We start from the raw sequence: 12,295 nt of genomic DNA on the forward strand, positions 1-12,295 counted from the left end.
TAGCCCTCCCAAAACTGGTCGGGACACCCCACACCCCCAGCCCTGCCAGAGAACCGTGGAGGGAGTGGGTGAGGAGGTCGGCCCGCAGGGTCCGGAAAGCCCCGCGCCAGGCCAAGCAAATAGGCTCAGTGATGGCCGAGCAGGGCGGAGCTGCCCGCACCTGGGAAAATGGAGGCAGCACCGGGGCAGTGAGTGGCCTGGTGGTGCAGGCGGAGAGCCGCGTGGGCATCCACCCCCCGAACAGAGCTGTGCCAGGGATCACTCACAGTGCTGTGCCAGGTCGGGCGCTCGCTCTGTCTCTGGTTTGTTGCCTTCCGTGTTCTCGGCGCTGCCGCCTCGGGCTGTTCAGTCGCGGCGCCGCTCGGGCACTCCCAGGAATCTTCTTTAATGCCAGCCTGAAACCTCGAATCCTGAATAGGGCAGCTGGCCGCCTTCAGTGCGGCCCCAGCCTCCGGGATCCTGGCTGCATCCACAGCAGCCCTGGCGCCGTGTTCCCTGTTTCAAGACTCGCTTTTGCAGCTAAGAATCAGTTCTTTTCCTGCTCCACACTTCAAAGCTGTTGCCTGTAAATGAGGCAGCCTCTCCTGCCGGGGGCAAAGTGGCGTTGAGCCCCCACGACCGGCCAGCAGCAGCAGTCCTCCCTTAAGAGATGGCCAGAGGAAGGTCCACAAGTTTCCCGGCTGCCTGAGGCCCAGTGGCCACCTTTTCCACCTCAGCTACTCCGCGCCAGCCGCCGCAGCTGCCGCCATCTTGAAACTCCCCAGAAATTACTTTTGTACCCCGTGTCCCCACCCAATTATCCCCTAACCTCCCGCCCCCTCCCCCCTCCCCCCTACCCCCACTCCAATTTGTAGCCCTAGGAATGTTCCCTCCCTCTGTAAGACCACTGCACTACTGTGGTCTTTCTTTTCTTCCTTCCTTTCTCTCTTAGCTCCCATATGTGAGTGAGCACATGCGGTATTTATCCCTCTGTGCTTTGCTTATTTCACTCAACTTAAGTTTCTCCAGGTTTGTCCATGTTGTTGCAAATGGGAGTATTTCATTTTTTTTTATGGCAGAGTAGTATACTATAGAGTATATATACCACAGTTTCCTTATCCAGTCATCCATCAATGGACATTTAGGTTGGTTCCATATCTTGGCTATTGTAAACAGAGCTGCGATGAACATGGGAGTGCAGGTATCTCTTAGACATGATGATTTACATTCCTCTGAGTACATACCCAGAAGAGGCCAATCCGTATGTTTTTAATTGTTTATATCAGAAGTGACATATGTCATTGGCCAGAGCTGTTTGGTTGGCCTTGCCTAACTTCAAGGGGACAGGAGGGTGTAACCTCTCCTGAGCATGGAAGGAGAAGGAAACCAGAAATATTGGTGAGCATTGTATCATTCATCAGAGAATATAACTTGAGTAATGTGTATAAAAGACCAACAGAATTAGGCCAAAGAAAGTAGAGAAAAGGTAATGATAAATAGAAATTTATGAAAGACAATACTATCAACCAAAGATTGATAAGAGAGTGAATAAATAAACACTATTTGGAATGAAAAATAAAGTCCCAGTAGTGATTTAAATGTAAGAGAGCATGTTGGTTGGACAGCTTTATGCCAATACATTTTCATACTTAGATGAAATATATGACTTCATAGAAATGTATAACTCATCAATGCTAACTGAAATGCAATAGAAAACCTAAAGAGACCTAGAGACAATAAATAAATTGAATCAGCAGTTTGAAAAAAATCTTTCCACAAAAATGGGATGAGGCTCAAGTGATTTTGAAATAAATACTACCAAACCTTCACAGAACACATAATCCATCTTTTTTTTTATATATTTATTAAACATTCAAGGCTGGCCAGTTAGCTCAGCTTGTTAAAGCACAGCCTTATAACACCAAGGTCATGGTATTAGATCCCCAAACTGGCCAGGCACCAAAAAAAAAAAAGGAAGATGAAGTTTGAAAAAAAAAAAACAATCTTAAAAAACAAAAATCAGCAAATATTTATTGTGTGTCTACTGTGTGCTTGACACTGTAGGCCCTTAGGATATATCGGTGAACAGAACAAAGATTTCTTTCTTCTTGGAGTTTACATTTTAACAGGTGAGAAAAACAGTAAATAGTTACAATAACAAGTAAACAATATAGCATATTAGAAAGTTATAAATGCTATGAAAAAGACAAAAGAGTAGAGAAAGGGGATTGAGAGTTCTGGGGGTAGAAAGTGGGAAGCAAATTGTAGTATTAAATAGGGTGGGTCAGAGGAAGCCTTATTGAAGAGATGAGATTTTGGCAAAGATTTAAAGAAGTTGAGGGAGTTAGCTAAGTGGCAATCTTGGAAAATAGCATTCCAGGAAGAAAGAAGAACTAAGCAGAGGCCCTTAGTCAGGAGCATGTCTGGGGTGTTCAAGGAACAACAGGAGGCCAGTGTGGCTGAAGCAGAATAAATGAGGGAGGCCAGATCAAGTAGGGTCTTGGATGATACTGTAAGAAAGTTGGCTTTTATTCTTAGTGAAATGGGAAACTGCTTCAGGATTTTGAGTAGAGGACTGAAAATCTGACTTAGGTTTTGCATGGTTCACTCTGGTGAAGAACAGATTGGGAGCAATGGTTGATTTAGGGAGATTTTTGGGAGGTGATTGCAGTAATCCAAGTGAAAGATGCTTCTCAGACCAGGTGGTAGCAATGGAGGTGGGTGGTGGATATGAGGGTAGAGCCAGCATGATTTCATGATGAGTTAGGGGGTATAAGAGAAAGGGAAAAGTCAAAGATGACTGCAGTGGGGAACAGATGACATATAGGGATGAGGGTCAGTGAAAGGTGGTCTCATCAATGAATTAAAAGACCCAGGGTCTTAAAGGTTGCTCACCAGAGAGGGTGAGCTAGAACGATGAGAGATACTGGTTGAGAGTGGACTGCAGGGCACTGGTCAGAACTTTACTCTTCTATTCAGTTTGGGCTCTAATGAGGCAAATTGAGGACAAGGTCACTGCAGGGAAGGAAGTCAGTGAACCAAGAGGCCAGGGTGGGAAGGATAACCAAAGTATATTTGAAATCATTGAAAGAGAAGACCAGAGAGAAGTGAGAATGAGCCAGTAACTACAATCCTTAAGAAATGATGGGAATCTAATCCCGTCTTGGTCTTTCCTGAAGCTACTTAGGGGCTGCCAGCCATCTGTCAACTTATCAGCATGCAAAAAGACACTTACTACTTTGGAGATTCCAAGGATTTTAGGAGTTGTATGCCCTGAGGAGGGGAGGAAGACCAAATGTGTATTTTCCAATATCTCATTTACACATGTATTAGCTGATCAAAAATAGGAAACATATATATATATATTAAAATTGGAGAGTAGTGATAATATTCGAGTTCAGTGTGAAATTTTATTTTCTTTTGGGTTTCTATTTTGCTTGTGTCCTAGGGCATGGACTAGAACCTATTGAAAAGAACAAAAATATAATGTCAACTTTGTGGCCTGAAACATCTGGTTATAAATTTTTTTAAAAACGGGAAACAAAGAAAGCTAACATAAAATCTCTGAAATGTCTAGTCAACCAGAGGCAGAAATAAGATGTGGAGAGGGAGGAAAGAAAGAAAGAAGAAGAAAAATGAGTAAGGGAGGGAAGAAGGATGGCTTCCTGAGAAAAGTACGATTTAGCCACAAATCTTCACGTCATAAAATTGTAGTGTTTAAATTCTCTGGAAACAGAAAAAGCATGATATTTTAAAAAGATAAATTTAATATAAGATGAATGAAGAGAGCCTGTAAATTGCAGTCTTGTTTTTCTTTGACTTCTCAAATATTATTATTCAGTTCTTACTTGTTTTGAAAGAGATCCCTCACTCTTGACTTAAATTCTTTAAACAATCTTGTTTGTGTAGTGATTTAACATGCAGAACTATTGTTCTTAGGACTAGGCCACCCAGTTTAGAAAGCTGAGGGCCTAATACAATATGTTACTTTCTTAAGATTCAAAAAATGTTGGTAGACAAGAGGAGATGAACACTTTGTTAATTTCCTCTGTTTCCCACAGAAAGTCCATTAATTTCCTCTTTCCCACAGAGAGTCGGTAAACTGTGTTTGCAAAAGGAATGGTCAAAAAGAGACTTACAGTGATTAAACCAATTAGCTTTACAGCTGCAGTCATCTTTATTGCTTCATAGAAATAGCATATAAATATAGACAAGTGGAGAGAAAATATTTGAGTTACCAGGATGTGGGTAATGATATACCCTGGAAAAGCTTATAATTATGATTTAATCATTTTCTACTAATGAAGTGCTCATAGAGTGAATATGCATTCTGGTGCCTAGTGAAACTAAGAGGCTAAAAGGTCTGTGTAGAGTCCTGACCTGGCAGACAGGCCTCAGAGTGTTAGAGCCAGATGGCAGGGGTGACCCACATCATCTAGGGGTACACAGAGCCACAGGCTTGTCATTGGACCTGTGACCTGGATAATGCTAAGGCTCTCTGCAAGTGGGTACAATACAGGAGCAAAATGACATGACCACTGTTATGGTGTTTATGTTACACATTGAAAAAATGCCAGTATTTATACCAGCCTTTTATTTTAGAAATGTTCAGAATTCAGAAAACAAAAGAGTGAAACTAAATAATTAATACTTTTTAAATTATAAATATTTAAAAAATTTTTAAATATAAAACATTTTGTAAAATATATTTATAATATCTAAATATAAAAAATGTCCATACAACCCAAGTAATCTACAGATTCAATACAATCCCTGTAAAAATACCAATGACATTCTTCACGGAGATGGAAAAAAAAATCCTAAAATTCATATGGAACAACAGAAGACCCTGAATAGCCAAAACAATCCTGAGCAAAAAAATAAACAAATAAAGCTGGAGGCATAACACTACCTGACTTCAAATTATACTGCAAAGCTATAGTAACAAAAACAGCATGGTACTGGCATAAAAACAGACAGTCAGACCAATGGAACAGAATAGAGAACCCAGAAATCAACCCATATACTTACAGCCAACTGATCTTTGACAAAGGCACCAAGAACATACATTGGGGAAAAGACTACCTCTTCAATAAATGGTGCTGGGAAAATAGGACATCCATATGCAGAAGGACACTAGACCTGTACTTCTCGCCATACACCAAAATCAACTCAAAATGGATTAAAGGCTTAAGTATAAGCCCTGAAACCATAAAACTACTAAAGGAAAACATAGAGGAAACACTTCAGGAAGTAGGACTGGGCAAAGACTTTATTAATAAGACCCCAAAAGCATGAGCAACAAAAGAAAAAATAAATAAATGGGATTATATCAAACTAAAAAGCTTCTGCACAGCAAAGGAAACAATCAACAGAGTGAAAAGACAACCTACAGAATGAGAGAAAAATTTGCAAACTGTACATCTGACAAGGGATTAATATCCAGAATATACAAGGAATTCAAATAACTTCACAGTAAAAAAATAAAATAATCCAGTTAAAAACTGGGCAAAGGAGATGAATAGACATTTTTCAAAGGAAGACATACAAATGGCCAACAGGTACATGAAAAAATGCTCAACATCACTAATCATCACAGGGAAATGCAAATCAAAACCATATTGAGATATCATCTCATTCCAATTAGACTGGGTATTATCAAAAAGACTGAGAATAAATGCTGGTGAGAATGTGGAGAAGGGGGATCCCTTCTACACTGTTGGTGGGACTGTAAAATAGTGAAGCTATTATGAAAAACAGTGTGGAGTGTCTCAAACAACTACAGATAGAACTACATACAATCCAGCAATCCCACTGCTGGGTATATACCAAAGGAATGGAAATCATCATGTCGAAGGGATACCTGAACTCTTGTGTCCATCGCAGCTCTATTTACAATAGCAAGATATGGACCCAACCTAATGTTCATCAACAGACCACTGGATAAGGAAAATGAGGTATGCAATGAAATACTACTTAGCCTTAAAGAAGAATGAAATTCTGCCATTTGCAGCAACATAGGTGTGCTTGGAGAACATTAGGTTAAGTGTAATAAGCCAGGCACAGAAGGAGAAATACTGCATCTTCTTACTCATAAGTGTGCACAAAGAAAGGGAGGGAGGGAGGGAGGACGGAAGGAAGGAGCGAAGGAATGAAGGAAGGAAGGAAGGAAAGAAGACCACAATAATACCTTGAACCTTCAGAAGGAGAGAACAGACCTATGGTTACTAGAGGTAGGAAAGAGGGAGTGGGAGGGGAGTTAGGGAGAAATTCGGTAAGGGACACAAAGAAATAATTATGATTTTTAATAATAAAAAATATGCTCATAATTATTCTAGCTTAATTTAAATAAAATTAAATATTAAAAAATAATGAAATTGATGCTTATTAGATTAATAAAATTTAGTTAGTCATGGAGAATTGAAAATGAAATAATATTGGATTTTTTTTTTTCTTTTTTGGTATGAGTAACGGTATACCGATATGAGGATAAGAACCTTTGACCTTGGTGTTATCAGCATCATGCTTTCCCAAGGTGGATCTTTTTAAAAACAGTGTGATTTAAAAAACGAAGTGGTCCATCTGGAACTAAGAAAAATAAATTTAAAAAATTTAAAAACCCACAGAAAGTGCATTGATGATATCATTATTATAAGAGCATTTTTTTTTTTTTTTGAGCAAATTCTTCCAGCTGCTGTAAAAGCTCTTTCAGACTCTACACTAGTGGTAGAATGGTTAACCGTTTTGCTGTAATTCCTAGTATTTTCTTCTGAGTTGTCATTTTTAAATAATCCCTCTTTTTTAATTTAATTTTTTTTTTATAATCAGCAATATTTTTATGGGTGACAAGTTGTAGTTTTTGTTTAAAATAATGCATTTCTCGTTTTATCTTAATCTTTAATTTATCCTGTTTCAATGTAGTTTAGGTTGCAGATATACCAACCTAGTTACTGTCCCATTCATATCCCACTTTCCTGAAAAGTCTTTGAAGTAGGAGTAAAATTTATTTATGTGATAGAAGGTTTGGGTTGCCAATTGTTATTTTCTTTTTCCTTTTAAGGAGTATGGAGATAGAGAAAATGTCCATACAAGTCTGGTGCTTCTTTGTTCTTTTCAAATTTTAATATAGCATATAACTCTTTGCATGTGTTTCAAGATGACAGTTCAGGGTTTTTTGAGTATTGAATAATCATAGTACAAATAAAAATACCAGAATTTTGTTATTTAAACATACACTGTATCCTGGAATGCCAGAACACTGAGAAAAGGCATACTAATAACTTGTCAAAATCAGGGAAGTGAGATTCTGTCATCAAACCTAAACATTGAGCACAGGAAAAGCAGCGAGTGCACATTCATTGACCACCTTCTACAGGCAGGGAGGTGACAGATGTTTAGTGATAAATGAAACAGGCATGAGTCCTGCTCATAGAGCTTAGAATGAAGAGGTCAGAAAGAGGAGACAAGCCAAGCAGATAGTGCAAAGAAGTAGGAGGTAAAGAACTAGGTGGGAATGGGCTGGCCAGTTAGTTCATTTGGTTAGAGCATGGCATTGTAACACCAATGCACCAACGTCATAGGTTTGGATCCTCCTACCAGCCAACCACCCCCACCCCTGCAAAAAAAGAACTAGGTGAGAGGAAAGGGAGAAGGTCCAAGATAATTGCCCCAAAAAGAGAGTAAAGGGGTACAGCATGCTGGTCTGGAGATGGGTGGATACATATTATATTGTGACCATTAAAAATGGTGAGATTTCTCCAGGAAAGGGGTCACAGTTCCGTGACATAGTTGGTGGGGGTGGGGAGATCAGGAAAAGAGCTTGGCCTAGCTCAAGATTGGATAATCCTCCCTTCTTGAGGGAGAGGGATTAGGGTGGGCTGCTTCAACTAGGCCCTCAAAGCCTCCCCCAACTCACACAGTTAACATGATTATAAAATCTAAGGCCAGGAGAGAGGAATCAAAAAAGCAATATTTTTCATCACATGCCAAAAACGGGCTAGAGAGAAGGAGTGGCAGGCCTAAGCCCTTCCAGTGTCCCTTGGGGGTTACCCCTCAGCCCACCTCAGTGTGGTGCTGGGTAGAGGGAATACCTGGGTTCTAACCCCTAAATAGAGGAGACCCCTTCCTCTACACAGAAGCCCTTTTATTCTTTTATTCTGATTAGCCATTTTAAACCAACAAGGAATAAAAAGAAATCCTGATCTAAAAAAAAAAAAAAAAAGATGAGAAACTCAGTTTTTAAGTCTTTCAAAAGTATCAGGTGCATAGGAAAAAGTAGAAATCTTAATGCCCTTTCAAAAAAATGTAATTATAAATTTAGGTGGTAAGTTCTTTTGAAAAAGATACATGATCCTGGTTCAGGGTAGGGAGGCAGGGATAGGGAAGCAATAAAAGACATTCTTGGGAATGTGGAGGAAATTTAAATATGGACTGGATATTAAATGTTTTTCATAGAATTATATGAATTTTCTTAGGTGTAATAATGGCATCGTGGTTATGGAAAACAACATCCTTATTCTTAGGAAAGGCATGCTGGTATTTAGGGCCAAGTGGTATGACCTTTGTGACTTACCTTCACAAAGTTCAAGTACTACACCAAAAACAACAATTAAATTTATGGAGAGAAAAAGAGGTTGAGAGTGAGGGAGGGAGAGAGAAAAGGAAAGCAAATATAGCAAGTATTAACTAGGTCGAATATATATGGGTCTTTAATCCTACTATTCTTTCCATGTTCCTGTATATGTATGAAAATTTGTATAATAAAAAGTAGGGGGTCAGAAGATAAGCATCATACTCTCCTTTCTGACAGTGGTTGCATGACGCAGATGACAAAGAATAGCAAGGAGAAGGGGAAGGATGCAGGATGTGACCTGTTGTGACTCTGGGCAAAGCTTAACCTCTCTGAGCCTCGGTTTTCATTTTCTAGTTTACAGATAATGTCTCCATACAGGGGTGATATGAAGATTAAATTAATAACATGTTTACAGGGATAATGTTTGAAAATGTTAACTAGATGTATTTGCTTGCATTTTAATTCCTTGTCCTCATAAAATATGTTTCCCAGCAGCCATTCTGTCATTAAAGCCCAGGAAAAGGGGTAGGGAGGACACTCTTAGGAGAAGAAGGGGAAGAGGTAGAGCCCCCTACTCACAGTGTGGTCACCTGGGAGCTTGTAGAAAAGCACAATCTCAGGCCTCACCCTGCACCTCCTGGATCAGAGTCTGCATTCCAACAAGATCCACAGGTGATTCACTTGCACATTAAAGCTGAAGGAGCAGAGGTGGGAAAAAAAAAATCAAGTCCCTCAAGATGAGAGAATAAGGGGGGAAGCCTCCTTCTTCCTTCTAGCCCTAGAGGACTATGATGGAGTTGTAGGCGAGACTTGTGTCTCCTGACCTCACGTCTCCAGGTCAAAGTCCAGAGAGGGGACCAGGGGCTGGACTGAGAGAAAGACAAGAGAATAGGAGCTTTTGCCCCATTTCCCACAGGAGAGGCCTACCACGAACTGTGCCCCCACACATCAGAAGTGGCCTGAGAAGGGATAAAGCAGCAGCACAGTCTGCTGGACAAAGATAACCCGAGTTGGTACTCTGAGCTGCCATTGATTCTCACAGTGAGAAAGTCCCAACCATAACTCAGGGACAGGCTGGGAAGCTGGTGCAAGGAGGGAAAAGCAAAGGTTATAAGGCATCCCCATGCTGGTAATGAATGAGTCACAGCCAGAATTCAGGAGCTTCCAAGAGTGGGACAGAAGCAGTGCGGAAAGACCCCTGATCAGCCAAGGACTTTAACATCAAAGCCAGCAAGGTGCCCACGATGCAGTAGACTATGGGCCTTGCCACAGGGCCCCAAGGAGCCAAAAACCATGCAAGTCTTCCCTTATCCACAGCCAGGAGATCACAAAACCATCCTCCTCCCCACGCACCCAAACACCATTGCGGTGAGGAGCAGGGGGAGATGAGGGGAGAAAACCAGAAATCTTAGCATTTATCCAAACAAGAAGAGTTCCTTAAAAAGAGACTTTAAATTACTGAATCAGAATGGGTTTGCTACAGGAAGCGGTATTACACACATACACACAAAACTTGCAGAATATACAAGGAGGATAGAAACTCAGAAGTAGAAGGCAACTTTTGAGTTTCTATCCTCCTTGTACATGACACAATATCAAAAATAAAGTAAGAATATTGAACACGTAAAAAACGTTAATAAGGTTGATCTTCTTGACATGCGATACAGGAAAACGTAGTGGTTAAAAGTGGTGGGTCCGGAGCCAAACTATGTGGTCCAAATCCCAAACTGCGCTTAGTTACTAAATGACCTGGGGAAAGTTACTTTTGTGCCTTAGTTTTCTTATCTGTAAAGTGACATAATAACAGTGCCTTCCTCACAGAATTGTTGTAAAGCATAAAATTGTTGTAAGGAACAAAGCATAATCATTTGGCTAACTACTGGCTTTCTTCATCACAAGAATTTAAGGTTCAAGTCTTTCAGGTACATTAAGACAGATACTACTTATAAATCTGTTTGCTACCATCAACTCTTTAATCTAACATCTCTCCTATTTTTTCCTTCCAAGTGTATTTTAAAAAGAACAACAAAGCTTAGCATGTAGAAAATATTTAATGAATATTAGCTTTTCTTGTTTGTTATATGGGACTCAACATCCTGGAAATAGAGAATACCCTTTTTGTTCATGTGCCCATTGGACATTCACAAAAAGTGAGCATTTATTAGGCCACTTAAAAAAACCTCAATATATTGCAAAAAGTAGAGATACTGTGGGCAACATTTTGTGAGAATTGTTCTATAATAGAAGATGTAAATAAAGAACTTTCCAAACCAGCTCTTGGATCAAAAAGGAAATAAAAAGTGAATTACAGAATACCTATAAAAGAATAATAATGGAAACCTCACATACTAGAACTTACCAGCTACAGCTAAAGGACTTTTTAGTCTTACTTGTGAATACTGATACAAAAATACTGAATAAAATATAAGCAAACAAGATTCACCAACACACTCAATCACTTGCTACAACCAAGTAGGGTTTATTCCAACTGTTTTATGTTTTGGCACATTACACTCTCAGCACAACCTTATGAACTAGGTGCTATCCTTAGCCCTACTTAACAGATAAGACAAGGTGCAGAAATATTAAGTAATTTGCCCATAGACACATGGTAAATGACAAAGCCAAGAAATGAACCCAGGCAATCTGACCCCAAAGCTCTTCATTTTAAACTCTACAGGGTACTCTCTGTCTGAATCTTTCTCAGCTTTAGTTTTCTCATCTGTAAAATAGGGTCAATAGTCCTTATCTCTTGTGGTGGATGTGACAAATAGGATGTGGAGCTGGGTGGGGGAGGCTTTGAAGCTGTCTTTATCTGTCTGTATTGTTTGACTTGTTTTAATGAACATGCATTATTCATGTATTATTAGTCAAGAAAATGTTTTTTAAAGGCCTGTAAGAGTGCCTGGCATAGAGAGGCACCCAGTAAAGTCACTATTATGTCTGAAAGCAAAGTCAAAGTTTTTATTTGACTTAATAGGGATCATCAGCTCCTGAAGTTTAGGTGTGAAGAGAAGAAAGAAGACAGGGCAGTAGCTGGAGGAGAATTCAGGTGAGAGGTTTTTTACTTTCAAACAAAAAGAGCTTGTACATCCTAAAATGAGGGGTGGGAACCAGCAGAAGGCAGACGGGATTGGTTCAGGTGAAAGGCAATTACAGCCAGCGAAGCAATGTCCCAAGGAATTGGGGGATGGGGGAGGGTAGTCCTAAAACCTCCCTGGATGAATTCACTTATTTTGGGGAACAGTAACTAATTGTTGGTAGATAAGCTATGTTTTATAAGCTCCATGAACAATCGGCCTCCCTGAGGTAACAAAAATATCAAGATCATTTTGGAAAATGAGAAAGGAATGAAAAGAACTCTATGGCTTCCTTTATTTTTCTACCTGGTTCTGGGGGTCGTGAGAATAGGTTTTCTGAAAGGAGCCAAAAGTTTATTTTTCCATTTGTGGGTTACAGTGGTAAAATGATGTTGGCAAAAGAACATCTTTTCAAGCAGCTTCCCTTGGTGTAGGTCACAGGGGCAACAAGAGGAGTTATTTCTGAGGCTGGGAAAAAGGTTCAGAGCTGTCTTCCTGGGATTGGCTCTCATTTCAAGGGTCTAAAATAGATTTAAAATACTGTGCTATTTGGGCATCAGGGCCTATTCGTTCTAAGCACATCTGTTGGTAGCTGTTGAAATTCAAATAAATTCAAATAAAGTCCAAGTAATGCTCATATTACACTTGTCGATTTCAAGTTTAA

General features: G+C 39.8%; 1 protein-coding gene across 3 annotated transcripts in view; it reads left to right on the plus strand.

Annotated features, from left to right (window-relative positions):
* Nucleotides 1-12,295, plus strand: part of ACYP2 (acylphosphatase 2) — a 175,796-nt gene that overhangs the window by 129,327 nt on the left and 34,174 nt on the right. Inside the window, exon 4 of one of the 3 annotated variants that reach the window (XM_063078460.1) lies at nucleotides 11,532-11,603. The exons of the other annotated variants lie outside the window; for them this stretch is intronic. Coding sequence (XP_062934530.1) covers nucleotides 11,532-11,603 — 72 coding nt within the window. The remainder of the gene's footprint in view (nucleotides 1-11,531; nucleotides 11,604-12,295) is intronic. 3 annotated transcript variants of the gene reach the window in all.

This window comes from Cynocephalus volans, chromosome 14 (assembly GCF_027409185.1).
Source record: "Cynocephalus volans isolate mCynVol1 chromosome 14, mCynVol1.pri, whole genome shotgun sequence".
Lineage (NCBI taxonomy): Eukaryota > Metazoa > Chordata > Mammalia > Dermoptera > Cynocephalidae > Cynocephalus > Cynocephalus volans.